Below are 16,827 nucleotides of genomic sequence, written 5' to 3' on the forward strand. Positions count from 1 at the left end.
AGCTTGAAGAACCACATATCTGCGTATGGCGCTGTGGGTAAGGAGCTATTTACGACAGCATTAAGCGTACTTCAGCCTCTTTTAGTTAGACAAATTTGTCACTCAACATTTTTATCGTTTGCTTTGCCGACCCGCTAGCCTTTATTAAGGGAAACCCAGGCCCAAGTACATTAATCCGCCCCCCCCCCAAGGTCCAAAGGATTGGGGCCAAAAAGCCCAACTCTACGAACATCCTGTCACTCCGCCCCACTACCACATGGAGGATTCTGGCCCCCATAAGCTATTTACCCCTGCAAACAGATCTAGAACCCACAGATAATAAATCATTGCTGCTATCCGCGTCTAAGAAATTTACAAGCAAAAGTTACATTCCCCCATCCACTTCCGCGCAGTAGATGAGATAGGCCACTATGACAGCCCAAGCCTCTGTGGGCCGGATCGATAAAGAAGCCTTCTTGGTATGTTCCTCACTATCCTAGCCACCTTTAGTCCTGAAAGGATCTAATCAGTATATTGGTTTCGTGCCTCAGGTCTCAACAGGCTTCTTCTTGGGGCTTACGATCGTCGGGGTGATTGGCCGTTTTGTGATCCGATTTGGTGTGCAAAGGCACCGTCTCCAGATCGACGATGGACTAATTACACTGGCATTTATCTTTCTCCTCGCCAGTCAAATTATCATATACAACAGGGTGGTCAACCCGATGTTCTTGATGACAGCCGTCCAGAATGGCGTTTCAGGTGTTCAGGCGCCTCTGGATGCAGTGCAAATTTCAGAAACCTACCACAGATGGGCGGTGGCATCCCTGATGATTAGCTGGTGCTCAATCTCTGCAGTGAAGTTTTTCTTTCTTCTGTTTTTCAAGAGATTGATTGATCGTTTGCGCCCTTGGCAAATATACTGGTGGGTTGTGTTTATCATCAATGTGATTCTCTTATCCTTTGGAATCACTGTCTACTACGTCAGCTGTCCCTATTGGGGCGCCAAAGCCCGTGAGTATATCTCTCCTTTATCACCAGCATGCGTCTAACAGGCTTTAGTTCAATGTGCGACTGGAAAGTATATGTCAAACCTTGTTCGATACTCCGCGGCCCAAATATCCTTAGATATTGTCGGAGACCTTCTCAGTACGTCATATAACATCCTGTCCTCCCTTTTACACATCTTACAAATTCTGACCATTGGTTTTCCTAATCCACAGTCCTGGTGATCCCTGTCGGCCTCATCTGGAAGATCCGGGTAGACTGGACCCAGAAACTAGCCCTGGGTAGCTCCCTCTGCCTAACCTTCGTCCTGGTCGCCCTCTCAATAACACGAGTAGCCGGCCTGAAATACCACAAAGAAGTCGATCTCATCTGGGAAACATACTGGCAATCGATGAGCGCAGAGCTAGGTGTGTTTCTCGCAGCGGCGAGTGCATTCCGGACATTCTTCGTATCACAAAAGCAGAATAAGCCATACATCCCGACCTACAGTCAAAGGTTGAAGAGCTCTTCAAACAAGGTATCAATGGGATCAGAACAGAGGAAAGCCGATCTTCCAGATACCTGGGCTGGAACAAGTCCTACCATCGATGGTTTCGAGCGTCTGGCCTCTGATGGGAAGGATACCAGTCAGCAAGATGATCCTGAGTGGCATGCTATGCTACCCACAGGTTCTCCACGGGGCCCTAGCCCTGTGGAAAAACTTCGTTATCTGGAAAAGCCGAAGCCTGCTCAATTACCAAATTTCATTTGATATACAAACTATATCCATTAAAGTGACGTGATTGCATACCCCGGAGCTACAAAACACATGATTTTCTCTATACAACGTGTTCTTAACCCCTTTGGATTTATTTCTTTAATTGTTTGGTACTAGCAAGGCGTTTTAGAGTTCTCCGAATACAATAATGAGTACATATATTGCAAAATATTTAATAATTTACGCATATCTGTATCTTTCTAATACTCTTGAATGAGTATACCTGATCTCTAAGTGTCTTGGTGAACATTTACGAGTAGTGACATTTGAAGGGATATAATTTGTAGTGATAAGTGGATATCAAAGTAACAAAGCATAAAAAACAAATCATGGCATGTCAGTGCCCAGGCACAGTCCATTTCCTGGCATACTGGATTAATAGACGGGCCACTTAGAGAACCAACGACGCATGAAAGCGATCTTCTCTTCGCTAGCAACACTGACTGACTTCCAAGCATCACCGACCTCCATAATCTCAGCACTCTTTGCACTAGCTTCGGGCCAACTAGGCAGACCCTTGCCATTCGGATTTCCTGTGCTGATGAAATTAACCCAGTAGCTGGACAGCTTATCGGCAATCTCATAATCCTCGGTCGTCCAAGGCAAGTCCACGGCATACAGGTTGTTGAGCGCATAGTTGAGTTCACTACCATGGTAAGCGCCCTTCTCCTGTCCAGGTGGTGCGTGTGTCCAGTAGTAGTTGTATGTCTGGTAAGTTCCATTGCCGGATGTGTTGCGCGCAGAACCGGCCAGGTACTCACTTGCCCAGAGCCAAAGTGAGACTCGAGTCTGGTCTTGGTAGAAGGTGTTGATGGCGGTATCGGCGCTTTCGCTGGTCTTGCCAGCAGGGTACAACTTGAAGAATTCTTCTGCTAGTCCGACGCTGCCAAACTCGTACTCGCTTTGAGCTTTGTAGCTCTTGACAGTCATTCCGGGGCTCGGAGTTGCGCCGTTCTCGTCAAGGTTGCCTCCTGTGAGGACGGGGGCGGTGGTGTGGTTTCCACGGACAAGCATCTCCTCGTAAGTGGCGGGAAGCACATATCCATCGAGAACGGGTCGGAAGAGAGGAGGTTCGACGTAGGCCGAGTTGTTTGCGAAAACGGTATCCTTGAAGGTGACGTCGTTCAGGTTGGCGCTGTTCAAGAAGAGTTCAACCGGGGCCGAGCGTGCTTGCGAGATGTTGTGGAGGTTGATGCTGGAAAGGTAGGATACGCCTTGCTTCTCTGCTTCACCCAACTGGCGGTAGCTCTGAGCCAAACTGCCGATCATCGGGTTGGAAGGGTATACGGCGCCACTTTCCGCAATGATCTGCTCGAAGAGATCATCGGCTAGTTCACTGTTGAGATGATCGAGCACCGAAGCAGCACCCGTAGACTGCCCACCAAGTGTGATGCGCTTGTAGTCACCTCCAAATGAGGCGATATTCTCATTTGTCCAATGCATTGCGGCCTGTTGATCAACCAGTCCGTAGTTACCGGAACTTCCACTTCCAGAGGTATTGCTCAATTCCGGGTGTGACAAGAAGCCCAGAGCACCGAGACGGTAGTTGACAGTCACAACGACGACACCCTTGGCAGCAAGTCCGGCGCCATCAAATGTTGACTGGGTCGCAGAGCCAGTTCCGAAACGTCCACCATGATAGAACATGTATACAGGCAGGGCCTTTGAAGAGTCGACAGGTACAACACCGATACCAGTCTCACTGTTGTTTTTCACATTAGTGAAATTTACGGTATCAGGAGTCCAGATGTTCAAGTGCAGACAATCCTCGTCGTAGTTGTCGGACCCGAGCTGAGGGCAGTCCGGACCAAAGTAAGTTGCATCACGCACTCCTGTCCAGCTAGAGACGTGCTGGGGGTGTTTCCAGCGATACTCGCCCGTCGGAGCGGCGGCAAATGGAATGCGCTTGAAGTTGTATACAGAGTTGATGTACTCTGATCTGTTTCCTTGCACAGTACTCTCGTATGTGTCGATATACACGGTCGGCGACTCTGCGGAGGAAACAGCAGAGCTGGATCGGCTACCGAGGCTGGTCCGAGTGCCGGCCACTCGGCCTTGCACTGCACTGACAGCAGCCAGGCTGAGGAAGAGGATTCTCATTGCCATTGATGCGAAGGCTAGGACAATCGAAGTCACTTCTGAGGTGTCAATTCCATCCTTCCGCTCGCCTTTTAATACCCGCCGATCTCGACCCTCGGCGATAATTCCTCCAAGGATATAGATATCGACGGTGACGCGGACTTCCTACACCCCGCACCAGTGTTCTCCACATCAAGATGCAGATCTCAGCTGGAACCCCTGGAACAATGCTGCAGGGCCCACTCTACCAGGATCGTTCCTTGCCTTTGTCGCAGCTTGATTATTCAAAAAGGACTCCTCTAGAATGAATTGTATTCCCAGTAAAAAGAGCGACGGATTTCCCTGAAGCTGGCAGGTTGGGACGTGTGTTCCTCACCGTACCACTCAATCCTTCGTACTAGTTGATGCAAGTCTTACAGTACCTTGCATAGTATCTCCGGACGTCCGGTAGCCTGCATCGGGCATAGTGATCAAATTCGGGATGAATTGTGATTAGCTTCCCCCTCTCCACACAGGACCGCGCCTCCGGAAGATGAATCTGCTCCGACGCCAAGATTTCAAAGAGCAACCTTGCGGGATCGGCGGATTGAAATGAAGTCGTTGTACCCCAAAGAATACGCCTTCTCCGTGCCAAGACTGTGCTAAGCCTGCGGGATCGTCAAGTGAAATGAAGGCGCACGCCATTCCCGAACAAGTATTCGGGGCCGAAACGATTGCGCCGTTGACGGTATGCGAATTGGAAATCATGTCTGAATGCCCATAAAAATCGTGGATCCTTCAAGGCTTGATTCTGCAGCTGATGGTTCTCCACACATTGATTAGCACGTCGTTCATTGGCTGAGGTCAGATTCTATCAGCGTGCATGTCTAGTTTAGATAAGTCTCGTCTTCCATTTCTTCACGTCTTGCAGACCTCGATCTCGGGAATAGCCGCCCACTGCAAGTTAGCACCCGTAGCACACCAACCATATTGCGTTTAAGAGGCCAATATGGAGTAGTGGCATGTGGCGCTTTAACCCCTCTCCGAAGGTGGGGGTTGTATAGAAATCACGTCTTCGAGGTTGTACACGGGCAAATTCTTTCCCGATTTTCATTTTCATTGAATGTGCAAGTAAGACAACCACGGACGGAGACGGACGGAGTCTTCCAAAGCGACTGAAGATCCCATCTTCCAAGGTTTCGTAGTTTCTTACACATCATATGTCCCCACAATTTGTGGGCTCCCGGTGGGACCGTTGTGAATCTGGGCGGGGTCCCCTTTTTGCGTTGTCAAAATCGGAAAACCCAGCAGGCCAGTTCCAGTCGGTCGCATCCGCTGGTTCATCAGGAACAGGCTGGGGTTTTTTTGTCACGATTCTCTGTTCCTCATCAAGCTCCTGTCACGGCTTCCCCCAAAACCAAGGCCACGATACCCGCTGTGGAGCCATGGCTGGCGTGGAGAGGAAGATCCGTCTTGATCTGCATTTTCTCCAACTCTAGCCTCGGGTGGGAATTGCGTCGCCGCGATTCGGTCAGAGAGTGGATTTGTAATGTCTGAAGCACTGGTAATGTTGTTGCCCAACATCAACTTCGTGGCCAATATAGCTCAATGTGTACATGGTGTCGAGCGATGGTCCACAGCATATTGCGCAAAATGAAGCGATAAGATGCGACCGTGATGATTGACTTAGTTATCGTTGCTAGGTCAAAAATGAGGATCTATTGGATCGATCAAGGTTAGTAGAGTTACAGATATACTCCGATAATGCTTGCGTGTTGTTGGGATCGGCAATTCTGAGACGGCTTCTTCTTAGCCGTGTATCTACCCCCTACTGTACCATGGCAGGCAGCTGGAACGCGTGTCTCGTTGAACTCGACTTTTTTCTCCTTTTGAGGACGATCAAGACTGTTTGCATTCTTGCTTGATTGCGAATGACAAGTTCAGCATTACGCGAAGCATGACTCGCACCGGAGTCCAGATGAACATAGACACGCTCGACACGGACGGTGCCGAGGCGAAGGAGCCCAAAACATCAATGGGCCAGGCGAAGAAGAACCGACAAGTTTCGAAGGGTCTCCAGAGGGCATAAGTAGCGGGGGGTGAAAGAAAACAAATATGAATGACATCGGGAGGAGAAAATTTGATTCAATGATCATGCCATATGGGCTGATGCCCCCCGCTGTTTCTCGCAATTCCGCTCTTTCCCCACCACTGCTGATTGTACCACTTGATCCATCGACGCCTTTTATGAAGATCCTAAAAGAGAGTAGCTGGATCGGAATAGGGGGAAATAACCTTGAAAGAATCTTGGTTGTATGCACATGTGGATATCTAAGTATGCCGGAGTCCCAGACTGTTTATTTACATCGACGCCAATATGACTTGAATGCCAGCCTTTCAAGCCCATTTCGTTTAGTAACATATATGTTCCTTATTGAAAAACGTAACCACCGTAAAAGATTCATGAATCTTTCGCCGCTAGTTCCTTCACTGATCGCTTCTCCTTTTCAACTCCATTGCGCCGTTGAGCAACATCGCATAAGTCAATATTCCCACACTCGCACTCTCCCTCCCTAACCCACCGATAAGTAATACTCCAACGATCTTCACGCGGCCTCACGGTCCCATCGACCAAAGTATCATTTTTGCGCTTCTTAATACCATGAGTCCAATGCAACCTGGAATCGCCAGTCATCTGCATCATACTCCGAGGCTTCAAATCCACATCAACCCGGTTCTCGCCCTTGCGAAATTGCATGATAGTTGGTGCGCCAAGAGATAACGCATAGAGCTGGTCATAAGCCATATGGGCATCGGTATGGGGTGGTATACCAGCGCCTGGGGGATAGTATTGAAGACAGACCTGCTCTGGCGGGCGAGATTCTGTAGTGGGTATGAGTGGCTGCAGCCATTCTGGAAACTCTTTATAAGGGATTTCTGGGTCAATCCCAAATGTTTTATAGTCGAATGTGTAGCCGTAGTGGAGTGATATGCGGCCTGGGCGATCGGGCCATTTCAACTCTGTGCGGAAGATTTTGATGAGGCGCTGCTCGTGCTCCGCATCAACAAAGTCATCTTGCCAAAAAATGCCCTTTGGTTCGATGGGCAATTCTTCCATCTTGCTTTCCTCCTTGAGTCTGTAGCTTGGCAACAGGCTTTGGAGAGTAAAAGCTAGGGAAGAAATGATGGCACGTGATTGGAATTTTAATTTTTGTGATTTCGTGAAATTTGGGATTTTGCCTCGACGCGTCCCGCCTTTTTCGCTAACGTGATTGGCCAGAACCATCACATCCAACACTTCTAAGACAAATAGCAGAGAGAAGTCAATCAAAGGCATGCGAAAGAAGAGTAGATAGGTGAATAGAAAGTATTATCAAGTAAGGCGAGCTAAGTGACGTTTAATATATCGAAAACCATAGAAGGAAATGCTCGTCTTACTGGCTTGCACTTGAGTTGAAAGAGATAGAATATCAATTTTAGAATATAGACGTGTCTCTCGACCCTAGAGAAAAGATACAATTCGAGCTTTATGAACCACTTTATACATATGCAAAACTCCATGCCCTAGTTTCCTTTCCGGACCAGTTTATGTATATGTGAAAGAGGATCGGTCTTTCGAAATGACTCCGAACAGCCAAAGAGTAAATGCAAGACAAAGATTAAGACTTCTGCATATGGTAACCGGGCCCGGCACTATTTGTCTCTGTTCCGCCTCCACGCATCCCCGTGCAGCGCCCAAACAATCAAGGGAATTGTTTTGAATTGTTGAAATTAATTATATTGTTTTCGTCTATATAAGTTCATCATGCATGGTGAATGCTGTTGAATATTCACCTATTAAGCCTAAGCTTGGGTATCATCATCATGTATCTTCGCGGAAACATCATCCACGGTGACTCGCACTTCGTGGCTGTGGTCAAGTTCTGAAAGAACGATCCAAGTAGGCCAGATGCACAGGATCGTAATGCCGAAATTAAGGCCGATGCTGACAAAGTGGTTGGCGTTACCTTCGGATTGCATCCTGTAGTTTGTTAGTCCATGTCTTTCAGAGATTATAATTTCAAACGGGGACACTTACGCCCAAGCAACTGTCTGTCCAAGAGCCTCGAATCCTCGCAGAATTCCACAGTGGTATGACAGTGACGAGATATCGGTGCTGTACTGACCAATAAGCCAGTAAAGGTATTGCTGGAACGCCTGGCCTCCAAAGGTCCAGAAAAAGACAAGAGCGTACGACTTTCCGAACCCGCCCGTGAACCAGTCAAAGACGGGTGCGGTGGGTGCGCTGTAAAATTGATTTTGGAGAACACAAGCCCAAATCCAGGTACCTGTGAGTACGATCACAATGGCCAGGAACGCAGTCTTGGCGCGGGTGTTGATGCGGATGGTTTGGCGATCAAGCAGAGCCGCAATTAGGAACGAAGAAGCAATGCCGGCAAAGTTGGTGAAGAAGGATGAAAAAGCACGGGAACGAACGGTGAAGTAGTCGGTCAACCAGGTGCTCAGGAAGGCGTTGTAGAAGTAGCTGATGAAGAACGAAGGGAGCAGCAGAAGAACCCGGCGCGTGGCGATCAACTTCAGAGCTGCCTTGAATTCGGCACCCCAAGTAGCTTGCTTGTGCACCAAGACCAGGGTTCTGTCTTTACGCTGCACCTTCTCGGCAGGGCTCAGACAAAGAGCGATGGGGAGTCCAAGACACATGATCACGATGAAAACGATGTACGTTCCTGCGCTGATAGTTCCCTGCGACGAATTCTTGGCGTTGAGGCCAAGACTAATCGCGCCACCGACAATGGGACCAGCAGCCTTTGCTGTCTGCCAGATAGCTATTCGAGAAAAAAAAAAAAAAGTCAGATCAGCAAGTTCTCCCTAGAAGTGGGCATCACAGGCGTATTAGTCACTTACCAAGGTAGAAAGCACGGTCCTTAGGGCTTGGGTATCCAATAATGATCGCAGCCTCAGCGGCCCAGAAAAAGCCCGCAGAAATACCACACAGTGCGCTACCGAAAAGCATAAACCATGTTGTCGGAGAGTAGTTGTTGGTGTAGAGACCAGCGCCGTAAATGGGGTATCCAATAGCTCCGATAACCAATCCGAAGCGAAGACCGATACGGTTGTTGATAGCTCCTGCCAAGACACAGACAATTGCAAACAGGCCGTAGACCAAAGCATTTGCAGCCGAAACAGCATAAGGCTCTGCTGCACCACCAGCTCCCAGATTGTTCATGGCATCCCACATACCAGGAGCCGTGAAGGAGACACCGCTAGCAATGGCGATCTGGAAGGGGATTGACCGATAAACAGATCGAGCAGACCAGGATCGAGCTGTGTCGTCCGTGTGCTCCACGACGGACGGCTCATTTTGAGATGCGACCTCGGTGTTTGAGGTGGTGGACGCCATTATGGTAGTGGATTTGAACCACGCCTGCAGTTGTCTACACCAGAAACAAGCTATAAAATCCCAGGAAGTTACAAGCAGAAGGAACAAAGGAAGCTTTCGATGAATAAGAGAATTTTACATAAGATCCCCCGTAAAGAAAATTGCGTGATTGCTGTCAAAAATTCCCCTTGGTTGACGGAACGCCAAGGCGCTTGGGAGCGCTGGATGTATTTCTGTTTGCTAATTGCAACGGACACCTTCCCCAAATGTTCCATAACTCCCACCCTAAAGGCTTTTCTCTATTAATCTGAGTTTCTACAGTGGATTCAAAGAAGCTACAGTCCACGGCACGGAATTAAGACAGCAGACAACTTGTGATGACAGTCGAAACCGACCGTCTCTAGCAGGCGCATGAGGCAAATAAGCTCAAAATGTGTAACCAGGAAGGGTCAAGTGCGGGTGGGGCTTAAAATTTTCTGACGGATTTTAAGGCCCAGCCCACGCGACCAAGTCTAATTTCCATACTAATTTTTCACCACATGGGCTCTACACTGTACATACCATACCGCTCAAGAATTCAGATATTGCAATTTAGAATGTTGTAAAAGTGAATAAAAAAAATATGTTTCCAGGTAACGTTGGTAGTAATCACCGGGTATTGGTGGAGGATGATACTAGTGGACAGCAAACAGGCTGTGAGGCTGGATTTAGAGAAATAGCTGGGCGAATTTTGATGAAGGGCTATAAGTTGTAAATTGCGAACAAGCATCTATAAAGCCGGTGTGACGCAATGGTAGCGTGTCAGCCTTCTAAGCTGAAAGTTGCGGGTTCGACCCCCGCCATGGGCTATTTTTTGCTTTTCTTCATGAATCATCTTTTTATCCCTCAAGTTTACACTTCCTTCCTCTCAAGGTGCAAATCCCTTTTTTGAAGGAATTTTGGCAGGTACTAAGCAAACATAGGTATTGCGTTGTAGACTAGCGAAGGTCAAAAAGTGAACAGCTCTTCAGTTTTCATGTTCCGTTTGAACTCGGCGCAGATAAAATATATAAGCAACTCCTTCGACGACCATTTCATTTGTATCTACATATACATAAGCGCGCATGCATGCATCTGGGAACCGCCCGAGGTCGTTTAAAGAAAATGGTTCTTCCAGGTATTCATTGTCATTCGCTTTTTCTTGATCCGCCTACCTACCCTTTGCAAGGTTCTCAACCCAGGTTTTAGAGATCTAAACGTTGTCTGCTCAATTTTAATTCCCCATACTTATCTCCGTCTCATTAAACTCACCCGCCCAATCCCTTATAATGTTGTCAATATCGAGCGTACTCTGCTGGTAGGATATTGTTTCCAATATACTGTCGTCGGCAATCAGATTGAAAAACGGATCCCAAGACTCGGTGGAACAAACACCATTCTGCTCACTGAGTTGCGGACCGATTTCATCGCGAGTCGAAAAGGCATTTGTAGTACAAGGTGGTACTTTGGTAAAATCGCCCGTAACTGCATCCAGGGATACAGAATGTCCAGTTGCCGGAAGATCCGCCATTTGCGTGCCAAAATCACACATCCTTTCGATCTCGCGTGCATGGCTCGCCTTAGCCATCAAGCGCTTTAAAGGAAGCCATAGGTCTCCTTTGTTCTTCTTTAGTTTCCAGCATTCATAAATGGTTTGTATATACCCCCAGGCACGATCACAGTCACCAGATGGAGGGCGCAAGCAAATCTCCGATAGAAGAAATGCAACGGCATGCCATTGAACATGGGTTTTGGAATGCCAACTCAAATGGATGATATTCGGATCCCTCAACAATCCCTGGGAAAGCTCAAGTATCTTGAGCGAAGTAAAGAATAATTTGTCTCGTATCCCTGGGATAAGATCGCAATGATTCCTCTTTTGAAGGAGAGGGTAGTATAAAACTAGCCATGTACGAGCGATTGTGAGTCGCGCCACAGCCTGACAGACCTTGAACAACGGGATACTCAAATCACAATATTTCAAATATCTCTCCTCCAGTGTGCGCTGGAGATCATTGACCAGAGATACTCGGTTCGAGAAAGAAAGTTCTTTCGACGTATCGCCCCTGCAAAACTGCACATAGCCCGTTTTCCACATAACGCGCAACACCTCACAGCGAATGAGGCAGTAGGTCATCTCTGTTGTTCCTTCATGCTCAATAGGGAAGTCCTTCATCTCGGCTGTCAGATCACTATCATTTATATTCAGCGGTAATCGTGTGTCGAACATGTACTCTTGCGCGATGAGCTCGAATCCGTGATACTCTGCCGATCGGATATCCAGCAAACAGATATGCCACCAGAGTCGTCTCCGTAATTCTGTTTCCAGGGGAGACAAAAAGAATTCTGTACCGTCTCGGTGCAGGCCCATTGCCCGAGCGGCGTGGAAAATAAGCGCCGTGAGGGACCAGCATGTTCTGGACGCATCTTCGTTGCGCAATGCAGATAAGAACAGAACGACTGCTTGAAGCAAAACCGTACTCTGGGTATTAAGGATTTTTGCGCGCGCTATAGCATGCTTCATTGCAGAATGGTAATGTTTGAGCGCAGCTGTTCGTGACAGACGTAGAATGTCTTCACATTGCTGCGAATCCATACTTATGATGGCTGAATAGTAGATGGCAAACATTAATGCCTCGGTATTACAGTCCAGGGTTTCCGGCAATGAAAAGGCTTGCCAGCAGATAGGGATAAGAGTTGGCATGTGAAAAATATGCACCAGTGGCACAATGTTCTCTTTGAAGGTCTCAAACAAAGCCGCAGCCTGAGAGGGTTGCGGATGATATGAGTATAAAGATTGTGACGCTGTCTGTAGTCCCATGATAGCGGCACTTTCATCTATTGAAACCGACGAAGGCGAGGGTTCATCGTCAAGTATGCCGTCTGACTCGTCCGTATCTTCAAGTTCATTTAACATATCTCGCAATTCTTCAATCTAGACAACACTCGTTAATCAATATCCGTGGATAGATGACCTAAGAACATACCTCATCGCCAAGGCTCGCCCACAAGATGTTGCTCACATAGACGCTGCGGTTATCAGTAACCACCAGCCGACCAGTCTGCTGATCCAAAGAGCTTGTATCAACCTGAAGTTCTTCCAGCCCGAGGAAATCCGATTTTTGCTTTGGTTGCGCAGGTGCTTCGGGTAAGTCATCGTCCGCTTCACTAGCCATGCGTTTTATGACTGACTCAAGACGTTCCAACCGGTCAAGCACCCGTTGATTAACGACTTTTCGCGGTCGCTTAGGTGCTCTCCCCTGTCCCGGAGGATAGATGCATTTGGATTCAGTGCTAACACATCCCTTGCACGGCTTTTGGCGATCGCATTTGATTTTGCGAGCTCGGCACCGCGTACATGTTCGGCTAAGCATCCTTCCCGATTCGCAGTTGTGGGGCAACCAACGAGCTGGTGGTATTTTCGTATCGGAACTCAGGCTTGATAAAGTAGAAATGGCCCGATAAGTGAGACAGAAAAAGAGGAAGTGTGCATCGTCGTCTTTGTCAGTCGTGGTGGCGCCGGAGCGGATAAGCTTATGCGAGCCCGGGGGCCGTTCGGCGTTAACGTGGTCGTTTGGGGTGGTTAGAAAGAACAATAAGTGGGGATTTTGGGGGCCTTGAAAAAAAAGGACATGACTGTCTCTTATCATTCGAGCTATATACAAATGACAATATGAAAATGACCAACACCTATAACGCCCAAGAATTGAAGTTAAAAACTTCGTCTAGTCTCGTCTAGTCGCTAACAGTTGAGGGAAATGCTGTGAAAATCCAGAAAATTGAATAAGACCTCCACATTTCTCGGTCCTGAAATCAGATCGAGGACTGGAAATTGGTATAAGGTATTATTTTCACTTGCCCAATAAGTCCTGTGTCCACATTGCTTGGGAGGGTTGTGAGGGCTGGCTTGGAACCGGAAATCAGGATCTCGTCATAAATGCTCCGAATATAATTCCACATCAAGGTCGGAACAATAGCTGTGACGTTATTGTTTCCACTTTGCAGAAAAGGACCGATATTAACCAAGGGGTTGGCGAAGTCCAGAGCCTGCACAGCTTGTCCATTGACAAACAACTTTAGACCATGGGCAATAGCTGGAAGAGACAGGTATGCCCCGGAAACACCACTCTGGTTAGAGAATGCCGGTGGCCAAGGGAATTGGGTAGAATAATATCCCAATCCCGAGGCATTGTGAAGTCCGGGAATATCAAGCCAAGAGACCAGGGAGGTTAGGTGGTGTGTAGTATTATGCTTTTCTGCAATTACCGTGGCGTCGGACATATTCTGGGGGGCTTTCCAATGTTCCGCTGTCAGTGTCCAGTTACCCAGGGAGACTGGGGAGAGTGTGGCCTTGGTTGAGATGTCATATGTCTTCCCGTTAGACAACTTCAAAATGTGACTGCTCCCTGATGCCCCCGTGGTGGTGTGCAAGACCAAACCTTTAGCTGTGGTATAATTATAGCCCAGCACGTTCGAAGGAACTTGGGTAGCGTGCACAGAAGGTGTGTCGACCTCCGATTTCCAACCATCACTGAATGCCAGAATGACAGTCTGGTTTGCCTTTAAGCTGAGCGGAATCTTGGTGGTATTTCCTTCAAGGCGGTAATTGAGTAGAGGCATTCTTTCACCAGTCCAGCTGTTGAAGATGTATGGGGATTTAGTAGTGTTCACAACGAGATGACCTGCGCCAGCAGTGTCTTTGCTGAATACATAAACATAGTCCGTAGAGTCGTCTGTACGCATGACTGGATACCAAGTCGTATTATCCGTCGTGATCGTCCTAACACGGGGACGAATATTCAAAGCTTGAAGTTTGGACGCAATTTGACCATCTGTAACAGTATGGACATTTGCCGAGTCCTTCAGGTTTTGCAAAGCCGCTGATACGGCTTCCTGTTCAGAACTGTTGCCAGTTGAGTAGTAGCCTGGCAGGTCCTCGCTCAGAACGACATGGAGACCGGAATCGGCGAACCCTTGAATCACTGAAACTGCGTCCCTTGTCATATTCTCATATGAAGGCACCACAAGGGCTTGATAGGCAGGAGATTGATGGGCCAGTAAGCCTCCAGAAACAAATGCCTGGGAGAGGTTGAAGTTGTTAGGATTCAAATAGTTGTATGTGAAGCCAGCTTCGACCAAGTCGCTACCTTGATACAAAGTTGCCAACTGAGGATCAGTGTACGAAACCTTGTTGTAAAATGCAACATCGATTCGAGGTTGTCCTTGATGAAGAACAAACTGGTTCCGATTGATATACCCAATGGCATCTGGCAAACTCCACAGCCAGGAGGGCTGCTTGTCCATATAGGAATCGGCAAACAAGAGCAAAAAGGCTAGATAACCTGGCCAAGTCGTCTGATAATAGTCGCCAGTATAAGTTTGTCCGTGTAAAACAACCTGATTCACACCCCCTGAAAAGGCAGTGTTGATTTGCCACAAGAGATGTGCGAGTGGAAGTGCAAGGGCTTTTTCAAGATCTGCGCCCATCTCATTGGAGATGACCGTCTTTTGGGCCACATTTGCCGCACCGGAAAATTGCCTGTATCCATCAATGTTGTCGTTGAATGCCAGGCTTTCACACTCGGGAGCCGTCACGCGGTCAATATTGGACTCCATGTCGAGTGGTAAGTTGTAGGAGACTTGTGCAGAGTAGCCTAGTCCAAGGCCTTCTAGCCAAGTAGTCAAGGTATCCAATTAATCCCCATAACCTTCAGCCAAAGCTGCCCGGAAATCGTTCTCGTAGCCTGCACCTTTATCTTCACTGTCAAGAACACACTCCAAATCTCCCGGGTAGGACGGCTGGACACCAGGGTTGTTATTTCCATACATGAGCACTGGCAGGAACTTGTGGATCTTATATCCGTGTAGCTTTTCAAACATTGTGGGAAGTGAGGGAGTCCAGGAGATGTTAGAGTTAATCTCGATGCTATCCTCCCAGCCGTATGTTCCAACCTCACCCAAGAGGGATTTGATTGTCGTATCATTGAGAATATGATCCTCCCAGAATTTCTTTACCGTCTCTGCGCCGCGAGCACTATAATGGTCGACTGTGTAAGACCCATTGTCGAAGATTGTTCCAGTTGTGTGGTTTTCGATGTCCAAATTCTTTACCAGATCCTGGTACTGGTAGTAGGCAAACAAGTGATAGTTTTCGTGTCTGGTGTTATTGAACGACAAAGAGACAGTGCCATCCTCACTCACTTGGTCCGTCTGGAGCTGAAGTGAATCTGCAGCAAGAACGAAGCGAGTCGCATTATTTGCGGGTGTAGAGAAAGTAACACTGGCGGGGTTTGTTATTGTCGAAACCGAGAGGACTCTGGCAGAGACCAGAGCAACTAATTCTCCCGTTCCCCAGCCAGGAATCGTGTCTTGGTACGAGCCATTTGCTGGAATGCTGACATTGAAAGGTGCCTATAGTACACAATGAGTAAGGCATCGTTTGGTGATATGATAAGTGGGCAACTTACAAGGTCCCAATGCAAGCCATAATCGGTAGTCTTTGCAGGAACACCTTGACCCTGGCTCGGCCCAAGCGCAAAGTCCATACGCATGCCGGCATTTTTAGCAGCTTGTAATGAAGCCTTGAAGATTTCATTGAATGCCGGTGTACCAAATCCGTATTTGGCCCAATCTGCACCTACTGGTGGCCCTGCAAGGGATCCTCCATAGTTATACAAGGGCAAAAATTCCACTGCCCCAGCGCCGATTGCACCAGCAGCCTCAATGTCGCTTTGAACTGTCGCAATATCCACACTAGCATCCGGGAGCCAGTATCGAAACTTCATGCGTGCATTATTGGCCGGGTCCAAAAAGGTTCCGTAGTCGGTGGCCGCAGCCAATTCAGCGAGCAAGATTAGCCCGCTGAGTAAAGAGCCACCATACATCTTGCTGTCGGTGGTTTTAATGAGGAATTGAATCAAAAAGGCCGAAGCAACAGAAAGATTCTCGTCCCCGAAAAGGAACAATGCTTCGGGAGGCTATGCCCTCTAATGTTGTCGATTGCAATTATTTGATGGGTACAAGTACCCTCGGTAAGGAGTAAGGAACAGTAGGAAATTCCGAGTCGACTTCCGAGTGGTGAATGCCGAGTGCATATCGGGATGATCTTAATCTTATTTGGATCAATGAAGCCGATCCTTAGATTCAAGCCAAGATTCAAGCTGTTCTTGGCGGCTCATCATGGGGGTAAAAAATACCTAATGGGGGTAAGATTGTCTAAAATTGGAAAGTCTGGTGTGACGAACCCACAATGAAGTCAAAATACCGAGGAGAAATGGGGCCTTTTAATGCCTGCATGCCGATCGAGGATGACTCGGGATTTCCGAATACAAACGGCCCCCGTTATGATATGCTGTGGGTAAATGCTGAATCGACTGAATAAGATCATAACTCCATGCCTGGCCCGTTTAAGGACTGAAGGACTGACACTGGTATTAGCTCCGAATGATCTTAACGAGCCGGCAAAACTCCAGTGTATAAGAATTTGGAGCTCGCTAGTCGGACACCACAAAATTATCTGAACACCACATCATTTCTATATCTGGTATGGCGCAGTAATGGTAATACAGAAAAATTGATATCTCAAATTATTGAAAGGCATCGCATCACCTTCGCTTAACACCTCAATATA

General features: G+C 47.8%; 7 protein-coding genes across 7 annotated transcripts; 1 reads left to right on the plus strand and 6 right to left on the minus strand.

Annotated features, from left to right (window-relative positions):
* Positions 1-410: 410 nt before the first annotated feature.
* N7503_005033 (uncharacterized protein) lies at positions 411-1,735 on the plus strand (the record flags this gene model as incomplete). The annotated part of the gene is made up of 4 exons (XM_057064580.1): positions 411-458; positions 531-990; positions 1,039-1,125; positions 1,200-1,735. The coding sequence occupies 4 exons, from the start codon at positions 411-413 to the stop codon at positions 1,733-1,735; spliced, it is 1,131 nt and encodes a 376-aa protein (XP_056922323.1).
* A 381-nt stretch (positions 1,736-2,116) lies between these two features.
* On the minus strand, positions 2,117-4,285 carry N7503_005034 (carboxylesterase/lipase family protein; the record flags this gene model as incomplete). Its single annotated transcript, XM_057064581.1, has 2 exons — positions 2,117-3,985; positions 4,238-4,285. 2 exons carry the CDS (start codon positions 4,283-4,285, stop codon positions 2,117-2,119), a joined length of 1,917 nt encoding a protein of 638 aa, XP_056922324.1.
* Positions 4,286-6,260: 1,975 nt separating this feature from the next.
* N7503_005035 (uncharacterized protein) lies at positions 6,261-6,917 on the minus strand (the record flags this gene model as incomplete). The annotated part of the gene is made up of 1 exon (XM_057064582.1): positions 6,261-6,917. One exon carries the CDS (start codon positions 6,915-6,917, stop codon positions 6,261-6,263), a length of 657 nt encoding a protein of 218 aa, XP_056922325.1.
* A 725-nt stretch (positions 6,918-7,642) lies between these two features.
* Positions 7,643-9,200, minus strand: N7503_005036 (uncharacterized protein; the record flags this gene model as incomplete). The annotated part of the gene is made up of 3 exons (XM_057064583.1): positions 7,643-7,820; positions 7,878-8,625; positions 8,705-9,200. 3 exons carry the CDS (start codon positions 9,198-9,200, stop codon positions 7,643-7,645), a joined length of 1,422 nt encoding a protein of 473 aa, XP_056922326.1.
* A 1,231-nt stretch (positions 9,201-10,431) lies between these two features.
* N7503_005037 (uncharacterized protein) lies at positions 10,432-12,847 on the minus strand (the record flags this gene model as incomplete). Its single annotated transcript, XM_057064584.1, has 2 exons — positions 10,432-12,132; positions 12,185-12,847. The coding sequence occupies 2 exons, from the start codon at positions 12,845-12,847 to the stop codon at positions 10,432-10,434; spliced, it is 2,364 nt and encodes a 787-aa protein (XP_056922327.1).
* Positions 12,848-13,010: 163 nt separating this feature from the next.
* N7503_005038 (uncharacterized protein) lies at positions 13,011-14,813 on the minus strand (the record flags this gene model as incomplete). The annotated part of the gene is made up of 1 exon (XM_057064585.1): positions 13,011-14,813. One exon carries the CDS (start codon positions 14,811-14,813, stop codon positions 13,011-13,013), a length of 1,803 nt encoding a protein of 600 aa, XP_056922328.1.
* A 78-nt stretch (positions 14,814-14,891) lies between these two features.
* Positions 14,892-16,081, minus strand: N7503_005039 (uncharacterized protein; the record flags this gene model as incomplete). The annotated part of the gene is made up of 2 exons (XM_057064586.1): positions 14,892-15,608; positions 15,665-16,081. 2 exons carry the CDS (start codon positions 16,079-16,081, stop codon positions 14,892-14,894), a joined length of 1,134 nt encoding a protein of 377 aa, XP_056922329.1.
* Between the last annotated feature and the right edge of the window lie 746 nt (positions 16,082-16,827).

Source organism: Penicillium pulvis, assembly GCF_028828015.1.
Source record: "Penicillium pulvis strain IBT 33274 chromosome Unknown contig_23_segment0_segment0, whole genome shotgun sequence".
Classification (NCBI taxonomy): domain Eukaryota; kingdom Fungi; phylum Ascomycota; class Eurotiomycetes; order Eurotiales; family Aspergillaceae; genus Penicillium; species Penicillium pulvis.